A 19,988-nucleotide genomic window follows, 5' to 3' on the forward strand; every position below is an offset into this window, starting at 1 on the left:
TTGGTGGAAGAGTCATACGGCGGAGCTAAGCACCTATTTCATTTTTGTCTGTTCTATTTAATCTTAATTTATGGATAATCTTCTCACGTTCTCTGGTGTGTCGTACCCTCCTGAAACTTCGGTGTACTATAAGTGTATGAGTAGGTATCTGGCTTGATGGAAATCTTCGCTGCGGTGTGTACCGGAGTTTTTCAACCAGTTTACCGGGTCCACGGACTCCCTCACACGAATTACAAGAAAGGATTATGCTAAAAAATTCTATTCTACTCCGGCATGCAGCGGAGCATCATATGAGTAGTCCTGTGATACTTATGTATCTGTCCACTTACAGGCTACCAACTGTCAGGAGGCTGGTTGTTACGCTGTCCTCCAGGACCCCTGTGGACACGAGGTCTGCAGGTCCCACGCTCCCTGCGCCGTACGCCACAAGGATCTGATCGTGTGGCACCCCGAAGCCTGCTCCATCTGCTACGAGCTGGTGTAACAGTTTTCGGACGGAGTAAGTATATACCAGTGTAGGTATAGTCTTTTCTGGATATATACTATCAGAAAAATCTTGGCCAATACTGCTGTAGTTCAATTATCAGTTTTATATGTTAATGATACATCTCCGGGGCTTCGTTGTAAGAACTACAATGACCCGACACTGGAGATGGGCATCAGTCACGAGTTGTTGGTGGTGAGAGCAACACCTCAAGACCTCTACTCTCCTTTTGAAGTAAGTATATATTTTCTCCAAAGTTAGAAATTAAGGTCATATTTTAAGATTAAACAGAGGTTAATGTAAGTCTGGCTCCAAGCAGCGCGCACATGATGCTTTTGAAATTTTTAGTTAAACTCCGAATATTTAGGAGATTGACGCCATCTCGATGTTTGCGGAATGGCTTGTGTCAATAAACTTGCCATTCCATGTGCTAAATCTGCACACCACTTGTACCCATAGATGCTGGGGCACTTCCTTCACAAAAATCATAAAGAATGACTTCTACCCATGATTTATCCAAGGGAACTACGATTTTTTGTAGAAGAAGAAGAAGCGTGCACTAGATAATTGTTTAAATAAATAGTTACACGGCAATATAAGGTCATGAATTGCATAAATTTTTTACTTATTCATAATTATTAATTTGAAAATATTTGTCGTTGAAAAATTAACTGACTCAAATATCAACTGTTTTGCTTGTGAACGGTACCTACGGAATTCTTCGCGCTCTTCTATTGTTTAATCAGTGTTGCCAATTGGTATGCTTTTACCTTCCAAACTGGGTATAACACTTTCAAAACCAGGGAAATAAGTGAAATTAGCATATCTATTTGCAGTAGGTATGTAGGTATACATATTAGAGCAATTTTATCATTATTGCATTACTATGACAACTAGAATTCATGGAAACAGTGGGCTGACAATTCCGCGCAGGACAATTCAGCACATGACAATTCAGCTTAGAGACAATTCAGCACAAGGACTATTCAGCGCAAAGACAATTTGGCAAGATATTTGGCGAAATAAAGCTAAAGCATGGAAAATTAAGAAAACAGTGATCAAATTAGTTTTTATCTATAAATTATTTTTGAAATTCAAAAAATGAAATATATTTATTAAATTAAGATATTGAAAATTATACTAATTTATTTCTGATTTGGTGACAGAAAACATAACTAACTACTTGCAGTTAAAAATATTGGTAATAATCTAGGACTGTTTATACTTTCAACCATCGAACAATTGACGGTTGTTATTTATGCTATAACAACAAGGGAATAATAGTTACTGGTATTCTTCTAAACTCGGACTGGATGTATTTCCTTTTCTGGAGCGCCTTTTTTTTTTTTTTTTTACAAACATTTGCTGAGCTAAAACAAAAAAAACAAAATAAAGCCCCATGGAGCGGATTTTATTAGAGAAAGGTCGTGATCACATTCTATTATTCATATGTTTCTAATTAATTGTATTATAAAAATTGTTTCGGTGGACAAAAACAGTTTAACAGTTTATTACGCTTGTCATATAATGTAGCATAATTACATAAGTTGTTTTGGAAGACAAAAACAAATTATCAGTTTTAACAGTTTATTATATTTCTTACAATGTAGCATAATTTCAACAGAACACTAAACCCTTAAAAGTCTGTCTGGCCGAGCTGAGTGCTCCATTCTAATGAACAAACTTTCTGCTCTTGATGGGTGCGGTTCCTTGCTATGATATAGCACCCTCCTTTCCCGTTTTGCAGCAAGTTTTCATGGGGTCATCGTGTTTCCTCATCATCTAACGCCTCCTTCCTAACCTCCCTCTTCAAAGGGTTCCGCGTCCTAAGAAGAGTAAGGTATCCGCCCCTTAAGAAGTCTCACCTCCAGAACTTCTAAGGGTCTGCCTCCTTTCCCTGGGGAGGAAGTAATTGGCTGTCTCTTTGGCGCACTTGCTCCTTCCGGAGCCGGCATCTGGACGCTATCCACAAAATATAGTCTCGGGAGCCCCAATAGTTCAAACCCAGGTTTGTTCTCCTGTCTCTGGTTCCAAGGGTGCTGCTCATGGAACTGGGGCTGCGTCGGGTATAGTACGTACTTGTGTACAGGTCTCTCCGAGTGTACAACCCTATCCACAGTCAGTGAGAGGTAGTATTCTCTCCATCATGATAGTGGCGCAAGACAAGAGAAGGGACCGAGCAAACGAAACAGTTGTAGGAAATAAATGCTTCGTTTAACAGAGTGAGAACATTGCAAGTTCAGAGAAGAGTGGGCAAGAACAGTCAGTCCTCCTCTCTTTTTTCCCTCTACTTCCTAGTTACACCAGAAAGAACAAGGAAATAAGAGGAATTCTATGGAATCTACTTCTTAGAGTTTGAACCAAGACAGAACCAAGACACTATGTTTTTGTTTCAATCTTAGGATCTTACCGAACATGTGTCAATCTTTTCAGGATGGATAGCACCGAGAGGTCTGAACGCCTCTCCAGTGCAACTGTTTTGAGAACAACCAGTTTGGCTTGAAGTAGTCATTTTCGGTATCCCGTTATCACTGTAGAAGTGTCCCGTCGGGACAACTTCACCTTTGCTCTCTTCATTAGAGAATGAAGGAGGTCTGCTTCCAGTCCTTATTCTTGTCCCTCGAATGAAGAAGAATTAGGCGGGAGTGTGATCTACAGGTACCTACAAATATACTAGTATATTTCTCTTGCGACATACTTCTGTTATCAATTGCATCGTCCGAGTAGTAAGCGCACACCTATAAGTTAATTTTTCTAGCATGTGACTGAGACGAGTAGTACCTTCTCTTAATTAATCTAAAACTCAGGACAGCCTTTCGGGCTTCCCAAGAGTTACCGGTTTTGATTTTGAGATAACTAGTGGTATTGTTTCCCAACAACACCACAGCATTTGTATTACAGTGGGTCCCCCGTATTCTCATTCTCCCCATTCGCGAGATTACTCTCGGGACCATATCTACCCAATATTCGTGGGAAATTTGCCTATTGGTGGTATTTTTCTATGAGAAATATCCACAAATTCCTCGTTTTATTAATCAATTTCATCATAAAATGCACTTTTTGTGATAAAACTATTAACAGAACCAGGTACTATACAAATTTTCAGTGGGTTTTTCTTGAGTTTTATCTACCAAAATAGGCCATTTTTGATGTTTTATAGGGGTTTCAACTAAACATTCTAAATATTTGCGGGGAGGGGTTGGTCTGGTATGCATCCCTGCGAATACAGGGGGATCACTGTATCACGGAACAAGAGGGTTTTCTCCCCTCCCATTTCGGTTAAAATGCAGATGCTCGAGTGTATTTTTTTGCACTCGATAGTTCTAACCGAACACATTCCATCATGGAATGCACTACCAGGCAACTCAATATAAGGAGTCAAGGAAGTGGTATACGGCTCTACCTCGTTACTGCTTGCTCTCCGAGATTCTTTTTGGTTGGTATTGTTTCTCCTTTGTTGAGGATTAACTACCAGTTTGAATCTCTCTCCCCATCAATCACAGACTTAGGTCTCTGGTTGGCTTGGAATTCTCTCATTATGCCCATCTCTCCTGCACCACATTTGCCATTGCGAGAATTTTCAGACATATACATATATCTTTAGACTCTTTATCGTCTTTCTGTTTACCCAACAGTATAACAGAAGTCTGTAATTTAGTCTTCTGTTCCATTGCACCTGCCCCATCAGCTGCTGTGATGACACAAAATGATTTTCTTCAGAAAATTTGAGTTTTGTTTTCTAATATACATTTCCTAATTCGTAAGGTTTTCAGTTATTCTTTGTTCAACGTGAATTGTAAATGAATAACGGAAGACTTCACCTGTTCCCCGCCTGACTTGCTCTGCTTCCAAAGTAACTAGAAACTTTCTCCCTGATCCAACCCACAAGGAGCGGTTCTTCAGGCAGTACAATCCCTGTGTTTTGATAACTGAAAGACTCTCCGCCTTCATTGCAAGCTCTGACTTCCTTGCCGAGCACCAATGAAATAGCAGAATAATTTTTTCAGTCCTGTGTAAAACAGCAGGGATTAGAGCCGTCTTCACTGGTTGGTGTCATCAACGGGACTTTTTCTGTGATCAGAATTGTGAGAGTTTACTTCACTCGATTCAGCTTTGAAGACGTAGGTCCACATTCACCTTAGTCAGACTCATTCATTCAGTAATATAGTAATGTTTCTTCTCGGTTGAGATTCAGCTACTGATGAGAAACTTCTGTCTTGCCATCACAGGGACCTCGGTCTCTAGAAGGCACTTAATTTTCGTCTAATGTGCACATACCTCACGAGAATCATCATCTCATATCTCAACATCGTTAGTGAACAAGATAGATGATTTGTATGGTTGTTCTCAGCATCACCCTTCAAAAGGCAGGTATCATGTTGTGACTACGTTTTGCATGCGCAGCAGCGCAATCAGTCAGCATCTGTTGACGAATCCGAGTCCTTCATGATCTCCTGCACTGTGGACTTTTTATTGGTTGATCCAGATCAGTCATTACTTTGTCCTATTAGTGTGTTGCTGTACCTATGAAGGATCGACACCCTTCATTGAGTGTCGATGCCTTTATCCACAGCAGACTGCCAATATAGAAGTGTCTAATGACACGTTTTTCTCCAAGTCTTACGAGATCGTGAGAGACTTCTCTGCAGTTGGATACGTCCAGTGACTGGGTACATTTCATCACTCCGAAGAATGTGTTGGACCAGAAGATAGATGAGGTCTCATTGCGACCATATTTATATCTTTCTTACTTTGGGTCTGCCCACAGGTCCTAGGAACCTCTTTTCCTTGGACTGGTGGTGGATGCTCACAGGTTGTGTTTGCTTATCCTGCTCCTTCAAGAGGACAAGTTGCATCTCGCCTATGGTGTGTGGTTCTAGAGGTAAGAAGAATACGAGAGTAACTGGCCTCTCCACTTTCCCCTCCTCATCCTTCTACTCCTCTTCCTTCAGGTTGAGGATAGGACTCAAACTTACACTGGCTGGTCAGGCAATTGATACAGTAAGCTTTCACATTGAGTTTCCTTTCTATTTTTCTTATCAGAATCATAGAAGCAATCCTGCTCCTTCCTTTAGCAAGGGGAGGAAGGAGACTGGCAATAATGAAAACTCTTCCTAGAACTTTGCATTAATGCCTCTTACTCTAAATATTCATCCCAGCCCTTTTTCAGATGAATTACAATTCCTCACTCATTTCAAAAAGGCCCAGAAGTCTGACTCTTGATCATGCAGCTCGCATACTCCGATCAAGTTGTCAGAGGCAGGGCACTCCTCCTTGCTCTTATGACCAGGAGGAATAGCCCAGGTGTGCAGAACTCCAGTCAGTTCTAGAGGCTCACTCACATTCCTCCCACCAATCTCAGTGAGTTTTCCTTATGTAAAGGACCAAGGGTTTGTGTATTGTGTAGGAACAAATCACAATTTGTTCATGAAACTTACCTGACAGATATATATATAGCTGTATTCTCCGAAGTCCGACAGAATTTCAAAATTCGCGGCACACGCAGTGGGCGGCCAGGTGGTAGTACCCATTCCCGCCGCTGGGAGGCGGATATCAGGAACTATTCCCATTTTCTATTCATATTTTTTTCTGTCGCCGGTCGGTAAACAACTGTTTACAGACCTCCGCCTAGGATTTTGAAACTTCATTAGCCGCTTAAGTATCCTAATTATTCTTTCGATTATTGACTTGGATTTGTGGCTAGGCATACGCTATCGTAAATTTTTCATTGCATTTGATGTCTGAAGCTAGTTAGCCTAGTTTCAGACTTTGTTGTCTGCTTGGGGTAAGGTGAAGCTACCGGAACTTTCGGTAGACACTCGCTTAGTATATATGGCGTTTACATGTTTTCTTTGCATAAGTTCAATGTAATTAGTGTAATGTGTGACTGATTACGGAAGAAGTAGGATTCATGTACGCATTTTAGAGCGTGTTAGAATCAGGAGTTTTCCTCCACAGTAAACAGAAGTTAGAAATAATGAACCTTCTAACCTCCTGTAGATTTTATTTTGCCTAACCCTGTGGTATGGCTTTCGGGCCTAGAAGAAGTGTCTGCTAGAGGATTACATCAAGTAATCTTAGACTAAAGTGCTCGCTCTCCAATCAGTGTTGTGAAGTGTAGTGCCCCTTGTGTTGTGGAGGGGGCGTCAGATCGGCCCCATAATGCCTCTAGGCCTGGACCTCTGTCGGACTCCCAGGACTCAGGGAGAGGGCATGTCGAAAGCCGCAAGAGGGTTACGGGGGCTCCCACCGATCTGGCGTCCCTTCGGCAGAACCTGTTGACGCTTCCCAGGCTGCTAAAGATCGTGCACGTGCACGAATCTTGAAGGATTGCTTCTCGTCCTCCGAGGCGTCCTCCCCGCGCAAGGGTTGGAGCTCTCGGAAGGACTCGCGCCCTCTAAGAAGCTTTAGAGAAGAGGACGCTTCACGTCCTCTCTCTCGTTAGGAGGGAACGTCAGATCGGCCCCATAACGCCTCTAGGCCTAGACCTCTGTCGGACTCCCAGAAAACCAGGGAGAGGGCATGTCAAAAGCCGAAGGAGGGTTACGGGTTTTTCATGCTGATCTGGCTTCCTTTCGGCAGGTCCTGTTGTCGCTTCCCAGGCTGCCGAAGATCGAGCACGTGCACGAATCTTGAAGGATTGTTTCTCGTCCTCCGAGGCATCCTCCCCACACAGGGGTTGGGGCTCTCTCGTCCTCCGAGGCATCCTCCCCACACAGGGGTTGGGGCTCTCGGAAGGATTCGTGCCCCCTAAAGAAGCTTTAGAGAAGAGGACGCTTCACGTCCTCTCTCTCGTCACGAGAGGATGAAGAGTAAAGAGACCACATTTACCCTTTTCGAAGAATGCACTGGCTCTTTTCCTAAGGGACATATTAAGGAGGCTCATTCATCTTGCCAGAAGAGTGATTTGAGCCTCCTGCGAGTGAACGCTCATTTATACATCATGTATACATTATTAAGGAGGCTCATTCATCTTGCCAGAAGAGTGATTTGAGCCTCCTGCGAGTGAACGCTCATTTATACATTATTAAGGAGGCTCATTCATCTTGCCAGAAGAGTGATTTGAGCCTCCTGCGAGTGAACGCTCATGAAGTTAGAGCTGTTTCAACCTCGTTAGCATTCCAAAAGAATTTGGTAATCAAGGACATTCTTGATTCCACCTTTTGGAGGAGCAACTCAGTTTTTGTCTCCTCTCCTCATGGCGCTCCATATACGTTATGTAACGTTCGCTTTACTTCGAAAAAGCAAGCTGATAAGTTTGACGTCCGGCAAGCTGCTTTGCACAGTCAAACAACTTATGTCTCTGGTTCGGCATAAGAAGGGCAATTTAGACGTGAGCTAGCTTTTGGAGGTGCTCGACGTCCTATAAGTAGAGACATTCTCCAGGACGCTCGGCAAGCACCTTGCGAGGGTGTCTTTCGGACGCTCGGCGTTCCTTTGCTGAGTGCGTTTCTGGAGATGTTCTTTTGCATTACTAAGACGCAAGTTGTCGCACAGGCGGCCACTGTCTTTGTAAAAAGGTATGAAGGTCTTTAAGGCCCGTCTTGAAGACGAAAAGCCATACGTCTTCCTTTAGTGTTCACACACTTCAGGAGCAGCGTGCGGCTCTCCATGGAGACTCGCATGAGGACGTCCCTTGAAAATATTCAACGTCATACGCAAAACGCGGTTCGTCATAAACATTGATGTTTGGCAAGGTCGCTCGCCAGGACGCCTCTTGGCGGGACTTGCATGCATCAGGGCGCTCAACGAGTTCCTCTCTGAAACGTCGTTCAGAAGACTTGGTGTTCTCTGCTCAGACACGCTCTTAGCTACGCAGGATGTTTTTTGAAGACGCTTTCCAGGACGCTTTTGAGGACGCTCGGCAGGACGCTTTTGTGCACATTCGCCAGGACGCTTCGGTGGAAGCTCGGCAGGACGCTTTGCGAGAGAAAAGACTTGTAGAAGGCGTTTTATTTGCTGTTCAGGACGTTTCTTAGGACGCTTGACGCTTATAAACGCTCGTCAAGAGGAGGTTTTTCAGGACTCTCCACAGGACATTCCTTTACAGAAATTTTTAAAAAGGATTCGGAGTTAGCGGAGAGACATACCCAAATTTTTTCTTCGATCCCTCTTTCCTCTTCATCGATTTCTCTGAGAATCGGGAAGATTATATACTCGGATTCCTGGGTGACTTTCGGTCATGTTAAAGGGTTTTCCCCTATTAGCAAAGTGCTAATAGTTTTGTCAAGTAAGGACGTTTTCCCCATTGTCAAGATACTAAACGTTTTGTCATTTAAGTGGGGGACCCCTCATAAATGGGGTAGTTCTCATTGACATAGATTTTAACTTTTTTATCGTTTAAGCGGATAAACTCATTAACAAATTTCGGAAGAGCTCTCATTCATTTTCAGAGGCTCATCCGGGGAGTAGGAAAAAGACTTGTAGACTAGATCCAGGAAGTCTTATGTCCAATATCATAAGAACATTGAACGGTCCTTTTCGATCCTCGGTTCTCTCTTGATGATCTCTATTCGAATATTACTCCCTTTTCTTGGCAAAGAGTCTTGGAAAAGAGTCAAGGAGTTCTTTTAAAAAGTCTCATTCATTAGAACGTGGACAGTCTTTTTCATTTCTTTCTCTCTTCCTCGTCGAGGAAAGATGTAGTAGAGAATTCGATGTTCAAATTACTACAATACTTACGTAGTTTATCTTTGCGTCATTTTGCTAACGCATGGGTCAAGTCATATACGCATATCGTATTTACCTCTGCGGATAGAAGCCGAAAGAACTGTTGTTCTAATGTATTTATTTGACACTCCCTTCAACCTTCCAAGAGTTTTCGGAGTAAGAATAACTATTCAGGTATTGTTACGACAACACCAACTCAGATTCTGTATTTAGCGAATTTTGTTTCGTTTAAATATGCCTGCTTGAGAGTCCTTTTGCTCGATAATTTCATACCTATCCCTTCGTAAAATGAGTAGCTGGCAACTCAGGCAGATAGTGCGAGACGATGAACAAGGCTGCTGTTACTGTGATCTACGCAGTACCGGCTAGCTCGGTGTCATGCGCGGTTGGTTGCGTCTCTCTGCCCTACAATCATGGATTTTAGCCTCGGGTTGAGGAAATTTCTAGTAATCATGAATGAACATGCCTTCCGTTTACTTAGAAATTTCAACAAGATATCTCTTATACTTGTTCGGTGCGGGTTTACCGCACGGTAACAGAATTCTGTACGAATCTACCGCGGCATAGCACTATAATAATGCTCTCCTGCTTAGATCAAAGCGCAGCCTTATTTAGGGTAGGAAGCAGGCTGAGTGAGGGAATGGATGAGTTTGCTGGGGACCATTTCCTCGCTGGAGAAGCTTGTTTTCCCTGAATAAACAGCAATTCAGACCTCTACAATTTTTCTCACGAAGAAATTGGAATAACATCAAAGATCTTGTAATAATTCTAATTTTCTCTCAACGCCTTGAGGATCACCTCGGGTGATAGCGAGAGGGTGCCAGACATCCGAACAGAGGAATAGATGTTCTGGCACATTGTCTGAAAGAATTGGAAGCCAACCAAATTGGTCGGCTCTCCAGTTCCTCGAAGGATGAGTTTGGATCGAGTGGCCCAAATCATCTCGGATAATTTCTCAGCTCTCTCATAGCTCAAGAAGAGAGAATTAGTTATGGGCTTGGGCACGGAACGTAACGATCCTCAAGAGGTTCGTTAAACTAGTGCACGTCCGTGCGGGTCTTCTCGATCGAAGGCAACAACTACTGACGTCTGAGTAATCCTCACTTAGAAGTATGTCGAAAGTGAGGAGAGACTGAGGGCGTCCTTTCGTTAAATTTTTCGTAATATTGAAGACGAAGGAGCTTCCTCTTAAGTTGTTCCCTTATTCATGATCCTAGAGGATTAGCTTTAGTCACCACATGTTGGCCTCTAAGAGGTTGGATTCACAGAGGTCAGGTAATTCAGAGAATTGTCCAAAGACCCTTCCGAGAGAATCGGTGTAATCTAACATCGTCACTTAGTGAAGTATCTAATATCTCTCCTCTCGGAGTCTGAAGGCGTTCAGACTATCGAGAAGCGATAAGATCTTCAAGACTATGGCAGTCTCTTGGCCAAGGCAAAGCAGTGCTGCCTATTTTCAGTGTTCAATCGGTGCGGGCCGTTTCTGGAGATAGTGAAGGGAAATGACTGTTCCTCCAACTCGACCTCTGTGAATTTCTTTATGGTTCTATCTTTCCGTATGAAGTATGAGATAAGATAGAAGTCCTAACTATTGTAGAATATGCAAATATGTTGTTGACGGCCTCTAGGCTCAGAGATTCGGTTCTGTCAAAACAACAAAGCTTCACGATCTTTGAGGTCTGGGGAGATCTTGAAATTCTCTGGATCGCAGGTTCCGGCATGGAACTTAGACGTAGTCTGAGTTTCTGATGCCAAAAGCATTTCGATCCTATCCTTTCTGCGAACTTAATACACGTGACCAGAAAGGCTAACATTCTAACCGCTCTAGCCACGGCAAAGAGGGAGGGTTAGTGAGCTTTTAGCCATCATCAGAGGTTTTAGCCTTTAAAGGACATAATGCGGTCTGTCCTCTAAGCCTTCCGTTCTTGATAAGAACGAAAACCTGTCTAACCCTTGACCCGAAGGCTTGGAGACCAAGGGTATGGCACAAATTATTGGGCAAGGGCATTAGAGAGTCCTGTGCCCTGTCGGGTCTCTCAAGTTTTATCTTGATAAAACTATAGAAAGTCGAGGTCAACGGACAATCTGCGGTGTTCCGTAAAAGACCAGACTAGTTCATGTCCAAGAACACCCTGGCATTATAGTCAAGGAGTTCTTTTAAGAAGTCTCATTCGTTATGTTTGCATAAAGATTTGAGATTTTTTCTTAATATGAATGCTCAAGAGGTGAGGGCGCGGCCTCGGAAGCATTTCAACAGGGCATGACACTCAGTAACATCCTGAGTGCCACGCTTTAGCGAAGCAACTCTGTGTTCGCTTCACACTCCCGACGGGATGTGAAGACGACATTTGAGATCTGTAAGTCGCTAGGACCATACATATCCGTAGATATATTATTAGGGGCAGCAAGCAACACGAATCCTATCCTATAGAAAAGGGATAGGTGTGCTTTTAACTTTGAAGGGTTGGTCGCTTGAGGCGCGTTCCTTTTCTTTAGCCTAGAAGTTATGGAACTAACTTTGATAGGTTAGGTCAGGTGGTGGTTTTTAGCTTCGTTGCCCTCAGAAGTATGGTCATATGGTCTAGTCACATTGTGGTCACGCCCCCGTTGACAGATCATCTAGAGCGCACCAGCATTACAGGTCTCTACCTCGCTGGCAACTCTAGTAACGCAGAAGCAGACTTTGGTGACAGTAATCACGAAGTCGGCTATGCTAACAGGTGAGGAACCAAGATGTATATCATCGACTTAATTTAGTTTCCCAAAAATCCTATTCTGTCTCTTCCCACCATCCGAAGGTGGGATTCAGCTATATATATATCTGTCAGGTAAGTTTCATGAACAAAATGTTATTGTTATAATACAATTAAGTTTGTTCATACTTACCTGGCAGATATATATAATTAAAGTGCCCACCCACCTCCCCTCAGGAGACAGTGGCACTGATAAAATATGAATAGAAAATGGGAATAGTTCCTGATATCCGCCTCCCAGCGGCGGGAATGGGTACTACCACCTGGCCGCTCACTGCGTGTGCCGCGAATTTTGAAATTCTGTCGGACTTCGGAGAATACAGCTATATATATATCTGCCAGGTAAGTATGAACAAACTTAATTGTATTATAACAATAACATTTTTTGAAAGTAAATTGTATTTTTCCTAACTAAACAAACCTGAGGTCCTTTACATTAATGCCCACCTTATGCCACCCCTCAATCTGAAACCTGGGCCAAAAGGCAAAGTGGAGTGTTTACAACCGGGCTGGCGGGCCTACCCACCTACCAGATGATAGTTACTGCCTAACCACCTTTTTCAAGAATTTAACGCCCGTAATTCCAGCCTACGCTGAAAGTTATTCTTTATGTAAAGGACCTCATGTTTGTATAGTTAGGAAAAATAAAATTTACTTTCAAAAATTGTGATTTTGTAGCACAATAATGCTTTGGTCTTGGGTCGGGATGACTCCCTGCCCTCTAATAGGTCATCTAAGCTTCATCACCCTCCTCTCATTCAGCATAGGAAATACTATTTGACTAATGTAGTTCAACAGATGCCTCGTCACCTTAATTCAGACGTGATTTGTCTAAAGCCTGGCTTGATCCTGGGTCAGGTAAGGGCTGAGAGCCCTTCGTTGACTAATCAAGAGGCCTCTACTCCGGAGTCTACTGCTGCTTCTGTCTTCCAGACTGTGTCGTGGCTGGACTTGTAGTCTACGTACTGCATTGGCCAAGATAGCGTCGTGTCGCTCTGATGGAGGTTCCGTTAGCTCGTCCTCCTTTATCAGGTTGCTACAGTCTGGTGCTAAGGCCATCCCTTACCTGAGCCACCTCAGTGCTAATTTGTGGGCCAACCTGCTCCTTGATAGGAGGGATGCAGCCTTGTCGAAGGTGGCAGGTTTGGTGAATTCTGATTCTTTGTCATCTTCGTAATGGGGATCTCCTGGAGTTGCAGCTTCTCTTTCCAAAAACACAACTAGAAGATGCGATAGACCGGTGGCGTGCTGATACCAAGGATAGGCTGGTTCAGCAGCCAGTCTCAAAGTCGGAGGCTAACTCCCGCCCTCCACCTCCTCCTCCAAGGCAGAGTAGGTGGTCTCCTCCAAGGAAGTTGGCCAAGCGGTTGACATCTGTTAGAGCTCCTCAGTCTACTGCTCCACCTAAGTCTAAGCAATAGTAGCACCCCTTTCAGCCTACCCCCTGCAAGCCAGGAAGGGTATATAGAGGAAGGGGCTGGGTGAGTCGTCGATAGAGAGAGCACCGCTCCCTTCCCTTCACCACGGGTTGGGGGATGCCTGATAGGCCATTAGGCCAAATGGCAATACCATGGAGTAGAGAAGCGGGTAGTGGATGTCCTTCGGGTGGGGTATCTACTACGTTTCGACTTTCCTCCTCCACCTAACTTATGCTCAAGGCTTTTCGAAGTACTTAGCTCCTCGGGAGGAAGGATTGGACAGGTCTCAATATATATGCCTTCCCTTCCTTCAGTATGATCTTAGATACTCAGTTTTGGCCAAGAAAGTCATAGTTCTCGGACCTACTGCAACTGTTAGTGGAGACTCTGAGGCTTCTGTCACAACAACTGTTGCTGCTCAGACAGCCCCACTTCTTCAGGTACCACCAAGGGTTGTCTGCTCTGTCCCTGACAGGCTCCTCGTCAAAGTGAAGGGATTTTCGAGGCAGGCTGCAGAAGTTATTGCTGGATGCAGACAAACTTCTTCTCGCAAGCTCTAGCAGTCCAAGTGAACAGTTTTTAGATGTGCAGCCACCATAATATCTCTTCTTCTGAGACATCCTGCTCTACCTGAGGACCTCTAGGAAGCTGCTAACCTGCTAAGCTGCTAAGTTCAGTGTTTAAACACTGAGGTCTAAATCTCTTCTGACCAAGACCTATGTGACCTAATCAAGGCCTTCGATTCTGTCAAGCAAGAGAAGTTGGACAATGTCTCCTGGAATTTAGACATCATTTTGAAATGGCTCTCAGGTCTATCCTACAAACCACTTCACTCTGTCTCCCTTAGGCTGGCCACACATGTGCAGTTTCAACTGACAGTTATAACTGAACATTTGTAAATTCAGTTAAAACTGCACGTGTGTGGCCAGCGTTATAACTGCACAGTTGGACACTGCAGTTTTAATGCCGGCCACACACGTGCAGTTTTAACGGACAGTTACAAATGTTCAGTTATAACTGTCAGTTGAAACTGCATGTGTGTGGCCGGCTTTAAGAACCTGACAAAGAAAACCCTCTCCCTTGTGGCTGGCTTTGGCTACTGCCAAACATATAAGTGAGTTCCAAGCAATAGATAAGAGAGTTGACTTTTCACAATAGGACATAGTAGTGTGCTCCTTCTCTCTTGGGTTCCTCACCAAGAATGAGGACCCTTCTATTCCTTGACCACATTCGTTCACCATTAGAAATTTAATGGACACCCTCAAGCCAGGAGAAAAGGAGAGGCTTCTCTGCCCTGTAAGAGACCTTAGGTATTACCTTCAAAGGACAGAAGATCGGGGGGGGGGGGCCTTCGAACAACCTCTGGTGCTGTGTGAGGAACCCCTCTCATCCTCTTTCCAAAAATGCTCTCTCCTTTCTGAGAAGCTTGATTTTAGAATCTCACTTCCAGATTAAAGACAATGTCTTGCCAATATTTAAAGTAAAAGCCCATGAGTTCAGGGCTGTTGCTACATTTCCAGCATTCATACATAATTGTTCCTTTTGAGTAAATTGGTATCCACCTTTTGGAGATATGTCATTCTTCACTACACATGACCTCAAGGACGTGGAGACAACTTTTGAAAATTGCCGTACATTACACCTTTATCCGTGGCTGGCATGGTGTTAGGTGAGGAAGCATAGAAGGGGCCTTCTGTCCCTCTAGTGTTCCACGCCTTGGAGTAAGATGTTGTGTTTTATGGGAGACCTGGGAGTACATAGTACCTGGAGTGCCCTCCAGTTTTTAGTGGTTTGGGTGGTGGTTTTTTTTACAAGTGTAGGTAACAGTGTTGTTGGTTTATTCTGGTCTACTCCCAGAGCAAGGGCATCTCTTTTTAACTTTGCGAGGCACAGGTATACTTCCCCCACTTGCAAAATACCCACTTATGTAGGGGCGACTCTGGGCCTTAGAGCCACGCCCACTATAGGTCAAAAGGAGCATTGACCAGACAGTAACTACCTGCAGTTGCTCTCTTGCCAGGTAAGGAAACAACAAGCATTGTGTCAGTGCTAGCAACTGTTCTATTTCAAAGTCATTATATACCTTGATTAATGGATATGTCCATGGATCCCACATTCTTTCAATGTGGAATAAGGTATGTAATTACTTGGTAAGTTACTTATATAAAGATTATATCTTTATGATAAACTTTATATATACTTATCAGGCAATTACATAATCAGAGCCGCTCCCTCTCCTCACGTGGACATAAAGGAATAAACGAACTGAAGCTCTTTGCTAAGTTGTTCCTCCCGGTCCCTGAAAGTAGGCGGGGCATGTCACTTACACCAAAATTTGAATTTTTAGACTGCCATAGGTAGGAAGCTCATAGCTATGTAATTACTTGGCAAGTATATAAAACTTATTTTATCTTAAAAATGTCATGTTTGTGTACTTTGGAAAAACACAGATTTCTCTCAAAACTTACAATATTTAATGCATGGTGCTCTATTACATTATTTACTAAGAGTTTTTTCTTATTTTGTGGCAAATGTACACTCAGCAAGGAAAGTTAAGATACAGTTTTTTTTTAATTCTTCAGACATATATTATTCAATAATGCCACACCTGGCGACACTAAAAAGAGGGCGGAGCTTCAAAATCATAGCGTTTGTTGCTTTCTAGATTTCCATTAACTTTATACCATAAAGATTCTGTAGAAGTCCTATAATCATTTATACTTGAATGTAGAAACAGGCTCCATATTATTCATTAATGTTGGTTTAGCAACGTCAGTTCAGGGTAGAATATCGATCATCCTTTTTTAAAACCTACCGCGAACCTTATTTATCAGTAATCTTTGACACAAAACTGACGTAAAATTCATACCTAATTGAAGACTGATCTTAAACAATGAGAGAAAGAGTTTTAAAATTTGGGCAGTACTTGTGGAAATCATGAGGAACAATACAGTAAAGAATGAAATATTATGACAATAGAGAGAGAGCGCGCAAGCATAGGCCTATCGATAGAGATACTCAATTCATTTTATTTGCTTGGAGAGATTAAGTGATAATAATTTTTCAAATGTTTCAAAAGTGGAGAGAGAGAGAGAGAGAGAGAGAGAGAGAGAGAGAGAGAGAGAGAGAGAGAGAGAGAGAGAGAGAGAGAGAGAGAAAGCGCAAGCATAGGCCTATCTATAGAGATACTTAATTCATTATACTATTTACTTTGAGAGATTGAGTGATAATATTTTTTCAAATGTGTTTTAAAAGTGGAGAGAGAGAGAGAGAGAGAGAGAGAGAGAGAGAGAGAGAGAGAGAGAGAGAGAGAGAGAGAGCAAAATCTGCATACGTGAAAGCTTAGGCCTATATATAACTACATACTTAATTTCATTATATTTTCTTTGGGAGATTGAGTGGTGATAGTATATATTTTTAAAGTATGTTTTAGAAGTAGAGAGAAAGGAGAGATAGAGAGGAAGGAAGAGAGGAGAGAAGAGAGAAGAGAGAAGAGAGAGAGAGAGAGAGCGAGGACTTATGCAGTGTAACGGACTTATGACGGGGGAAAGGCAGAAGAAAGAGCGGTGACTCGGTGCACAGATACCTGGGAAACAGGGTGATGTGACTGTCAAGATCGTGCTGCACTATGCTAGATACAATTTGAAGGATCATAATATTAAAGTTAATTCTCTAAGAAATTCATACCCTAATCTTTATTTCATTCGACAGTTGCTGTAACATTCAAAGATTGTAAAAAGACGTGGAAAATTTTAGATGCAGGGTGCAGTCATTCTTGCTCTTGATATAGTCTGTACTTTTGAAAATTGGGTTTCATCCACAAATCATTCACAAAAAAAGCTGTGTTAAGTAAAAATATTTTTACCACAAATAAGTCAATATGTGTTGCACAGGCAATTAAAGTTTTATATTGTGCAAAAAATGCTGATGTGTTGGGAGATCTTTCAGCCTCGCGGCAAAGAAATGCAGTCATGTAGGGCTGTAGGCTACTACGAACTGCTTTGTAATGGGAGCATATAGCCAGAAAATCTTTGAGCCGACATGCTACTTTAACCTTGATAAAGATTTATGTTTAAAGACAGTAGCTTTGTAAACAGCAACTAGCATTTGATCCATGTCAACGTCAAAGTAATCAAAGTGTTAATCGCTTTGGAATACAAACACGAGTTTGTAGAAACTAAAATAATTGCATTCACCACTTTTTACGATGATGCAATAATATCCCTGTTCATGAAGAAAAACAAGTAATATTGTCGTCCTGATACAAAGTACTACAACCAGAAATTCAAATTCTATCTACTAGATCTCTATGAACGAATCCATCTGAGAAATTCCAAGTACTTCGGACATATATCGTGTTTTTAAGTATCTGAACGGTTTTGATTTGCAGTTTTAACTTATATGATATAATTTGCAATGTATTTTCATATTCTAGAGTAAATTTAGCGATATGTCTTTAGAGTAAAAACAAATGGGAAATGCGATGAATGGAAGCTAATGAAAACTGTATCTTCACTTTATTTGTCGAGTGTACTTTATATGGAGAGTGAACTTAACTGTTGCCTCTGTTTATTGGATGGACATCATCACAGGTTTTTTCCAGGGTATTGAAATCATTACATATGCATAATCATAGAGCTTAGAACCTAGAAATTTTATAAAGGCATTCATAAGATGTTGAATATGAAAATAATTTTGTTAATGGAAAACATTTTATTTTCTTAGTGATGAGTGCGGGATGACCAGTTGGCTGCGAGCGTCCCCCTTGCGCTCGTCGCTAGGTCGACGTCGCGCTCCCTCTCCGTTACATGATGTGGACCCAGCAGCTGCATTTCAATCTTTTATCAAACATTGGCAGCAGACTTGTGAAATTATTGAAAGAACCAGGCTGAGAGGACAGGTAAAGTTCTGTGATAGCTTATACAGTATTATAGTGGTGTATTTGTGGTAGTACGTATTGAGTTACTGAAATTCTAACCAGGAGGGTTTTGGGGCAACATCATAACATCATCTTTGGGATCTTTTGTATATGTATAAAAAAAAATAGATACAGACAGTCCCTGGTTATTGGGGTGAGTTCTGTTTTCAATGGCGTGACAATAACCAAAAATTGGCGATAATAGCGCCGATCCCCAGTTATTGGCGCTGATAAGCGAGGCTTGGCTTGGTGCATACTGGCGCAGAAAATTCCGTTATTGTTGTAGCTAGACTAGTGCCATAAAACCAGATCGCTGATAACTTGGGACTGCCTGTATTAAAGTCATTATTTTATTTATAGAAAGGCTGGTCATTACAAACTCATATTGTTAATTTTGATTAGTATTTTCAATATATGAAGTAGGATGTGCCCAAGTATCGGTATCAGTGGTATCAGCTAGTTTTTGTGGTGTTGGTATCAGTGAATTTCTGGCCGATACTTTTGTCATTAGTATAGGAATTTGAAATCCTTCTAGGCTTCCTAAAATCTATATATTAACAAAGCTCAACAAACTAGAACATTTTATAATCTAAATCTATGAGTCTGCTAATATATGAATTAAAACTCAGAATAAAAGTATATACTAGTGATTTCAGATTCCTTGTCACCCCGTGAATCCGAGTAAGCACTATGTACCTAAATTGTTACAAGTCTTCTAATGGTAGCCATAATATAAGCCAAACTATATTCCGGTAATAAAGGGATTAAATATTTAATAGTTATACTTGATTTTCTTTTTCAGTAAAATATATATGACCATTCAACTTTTGAACCTTTACTATATAAATATGTTCACAATCATGTAGACTAATACTATGTATATTCATTATTTACATACCAGCAAAGGCAGCAGGAAAAATGTTTTCCCCCTTTGTTTGTCATCACTGTCTGTCACACTCTAGGTGTCTTTGCAGTTCATACTGTTTGGTTGTAGGGGTTTCAGTCAAACTTTGTACAAAAGTATACCATCATGCATAGAAGTTTACAATTACCTAGTCATTACAACTTCTGCTCTGCTGAAGGAAATTTAGACTTTTTGTAAACTTTATGTAGCTCATTGTACATCCTCATGCCAGAAGATAAGGAGAGGCTTCTCTGCCCTGTAAGAGCATGATTGCATGAAAGATGATCTTACATCTGTCTCCATCAGTGTGCCAAATTGACTACTGTGGTATTAGGAATTTAGAAAAAAAAAAAAAAATTCAGTTTCTTATCTTAAATTTTTGTAGATTTTAGAATGAAGCTTTTAAGAAGAATATTAAGAGCCAAATGGCAGGATAGAGCTAGAAAGTATACCATAGGGAAAATGGTGGAAGTTACTACTTATGTAGATATAAGATAATACTAATGGCAGAGAAATAGAGATGGCTTGGACATGTCTTTTGCACAACCCAGGGAGAATATGATAGTGTCAGCTGGGCTCCTGTGGGCACTGTAAGAATGGGAAGACCCAGACCTAATTGTATGAAAACTTAGTAGGGAGGCTGAGGATGAGTGGAGATTTATGAAAGATAAAGCGCAGTCCAGATTTGAGTGATGGCATTTCACTGAGGCCCATTGTGTCATGCAGCATTTGAGGCAATGATGATGATGAGGATTTTACTTGTGGTCCCCTGCATGGGAAACTGCATAACTTTGCACACCATTCTCCAAGTTTCTCAGGCCCAGTATGCAGTCAAGTCTGT

At 41.9% G+C, this 19,988-nt stretch overlaps 1 protein-coding gene across 6 annotated transcripts in view; it reads left to right on the forward strand.

Annotated features, from left to right (window-relative positions):
• The window catches only part of LOC135197820 (FHIP family protein GJ17503-like), a 246,217-nt gene that overhangs the window by 29,797 nt on the left and 196,432 nt on the right, over window positions 1-19,988 (forward strand). For all 6 annotated transcript variants that reach the window (XM_064224955.1, XM_064224954.1, XM_064224959.1 and 3 more), the window contains exon 2: window positions 18,051-18,225. In XM_064224955.1, coding sequence (XP_064081025.1) covers window positions 18,051-18,225 — 175 coding nt within the window. The remainder of the gene's footprint in view (window positions 1-18,050; window positions 18,226-19,988) is intronic.

Source organism: Macrobrachium nipponense, chromosome 21 (assembly GCF_015104395.2).
Source record: "Macrobrachium nipponense isolate FS-2020 chromosome 21, ASM1510439v2, whole genome shotgun sequence".
NCBI lineage: Eukaryota > Metazoa > Arthropoda > Malacostraca > Decapoda > Palaemonidae > Macrobrachium > Macrobrachium nipponense.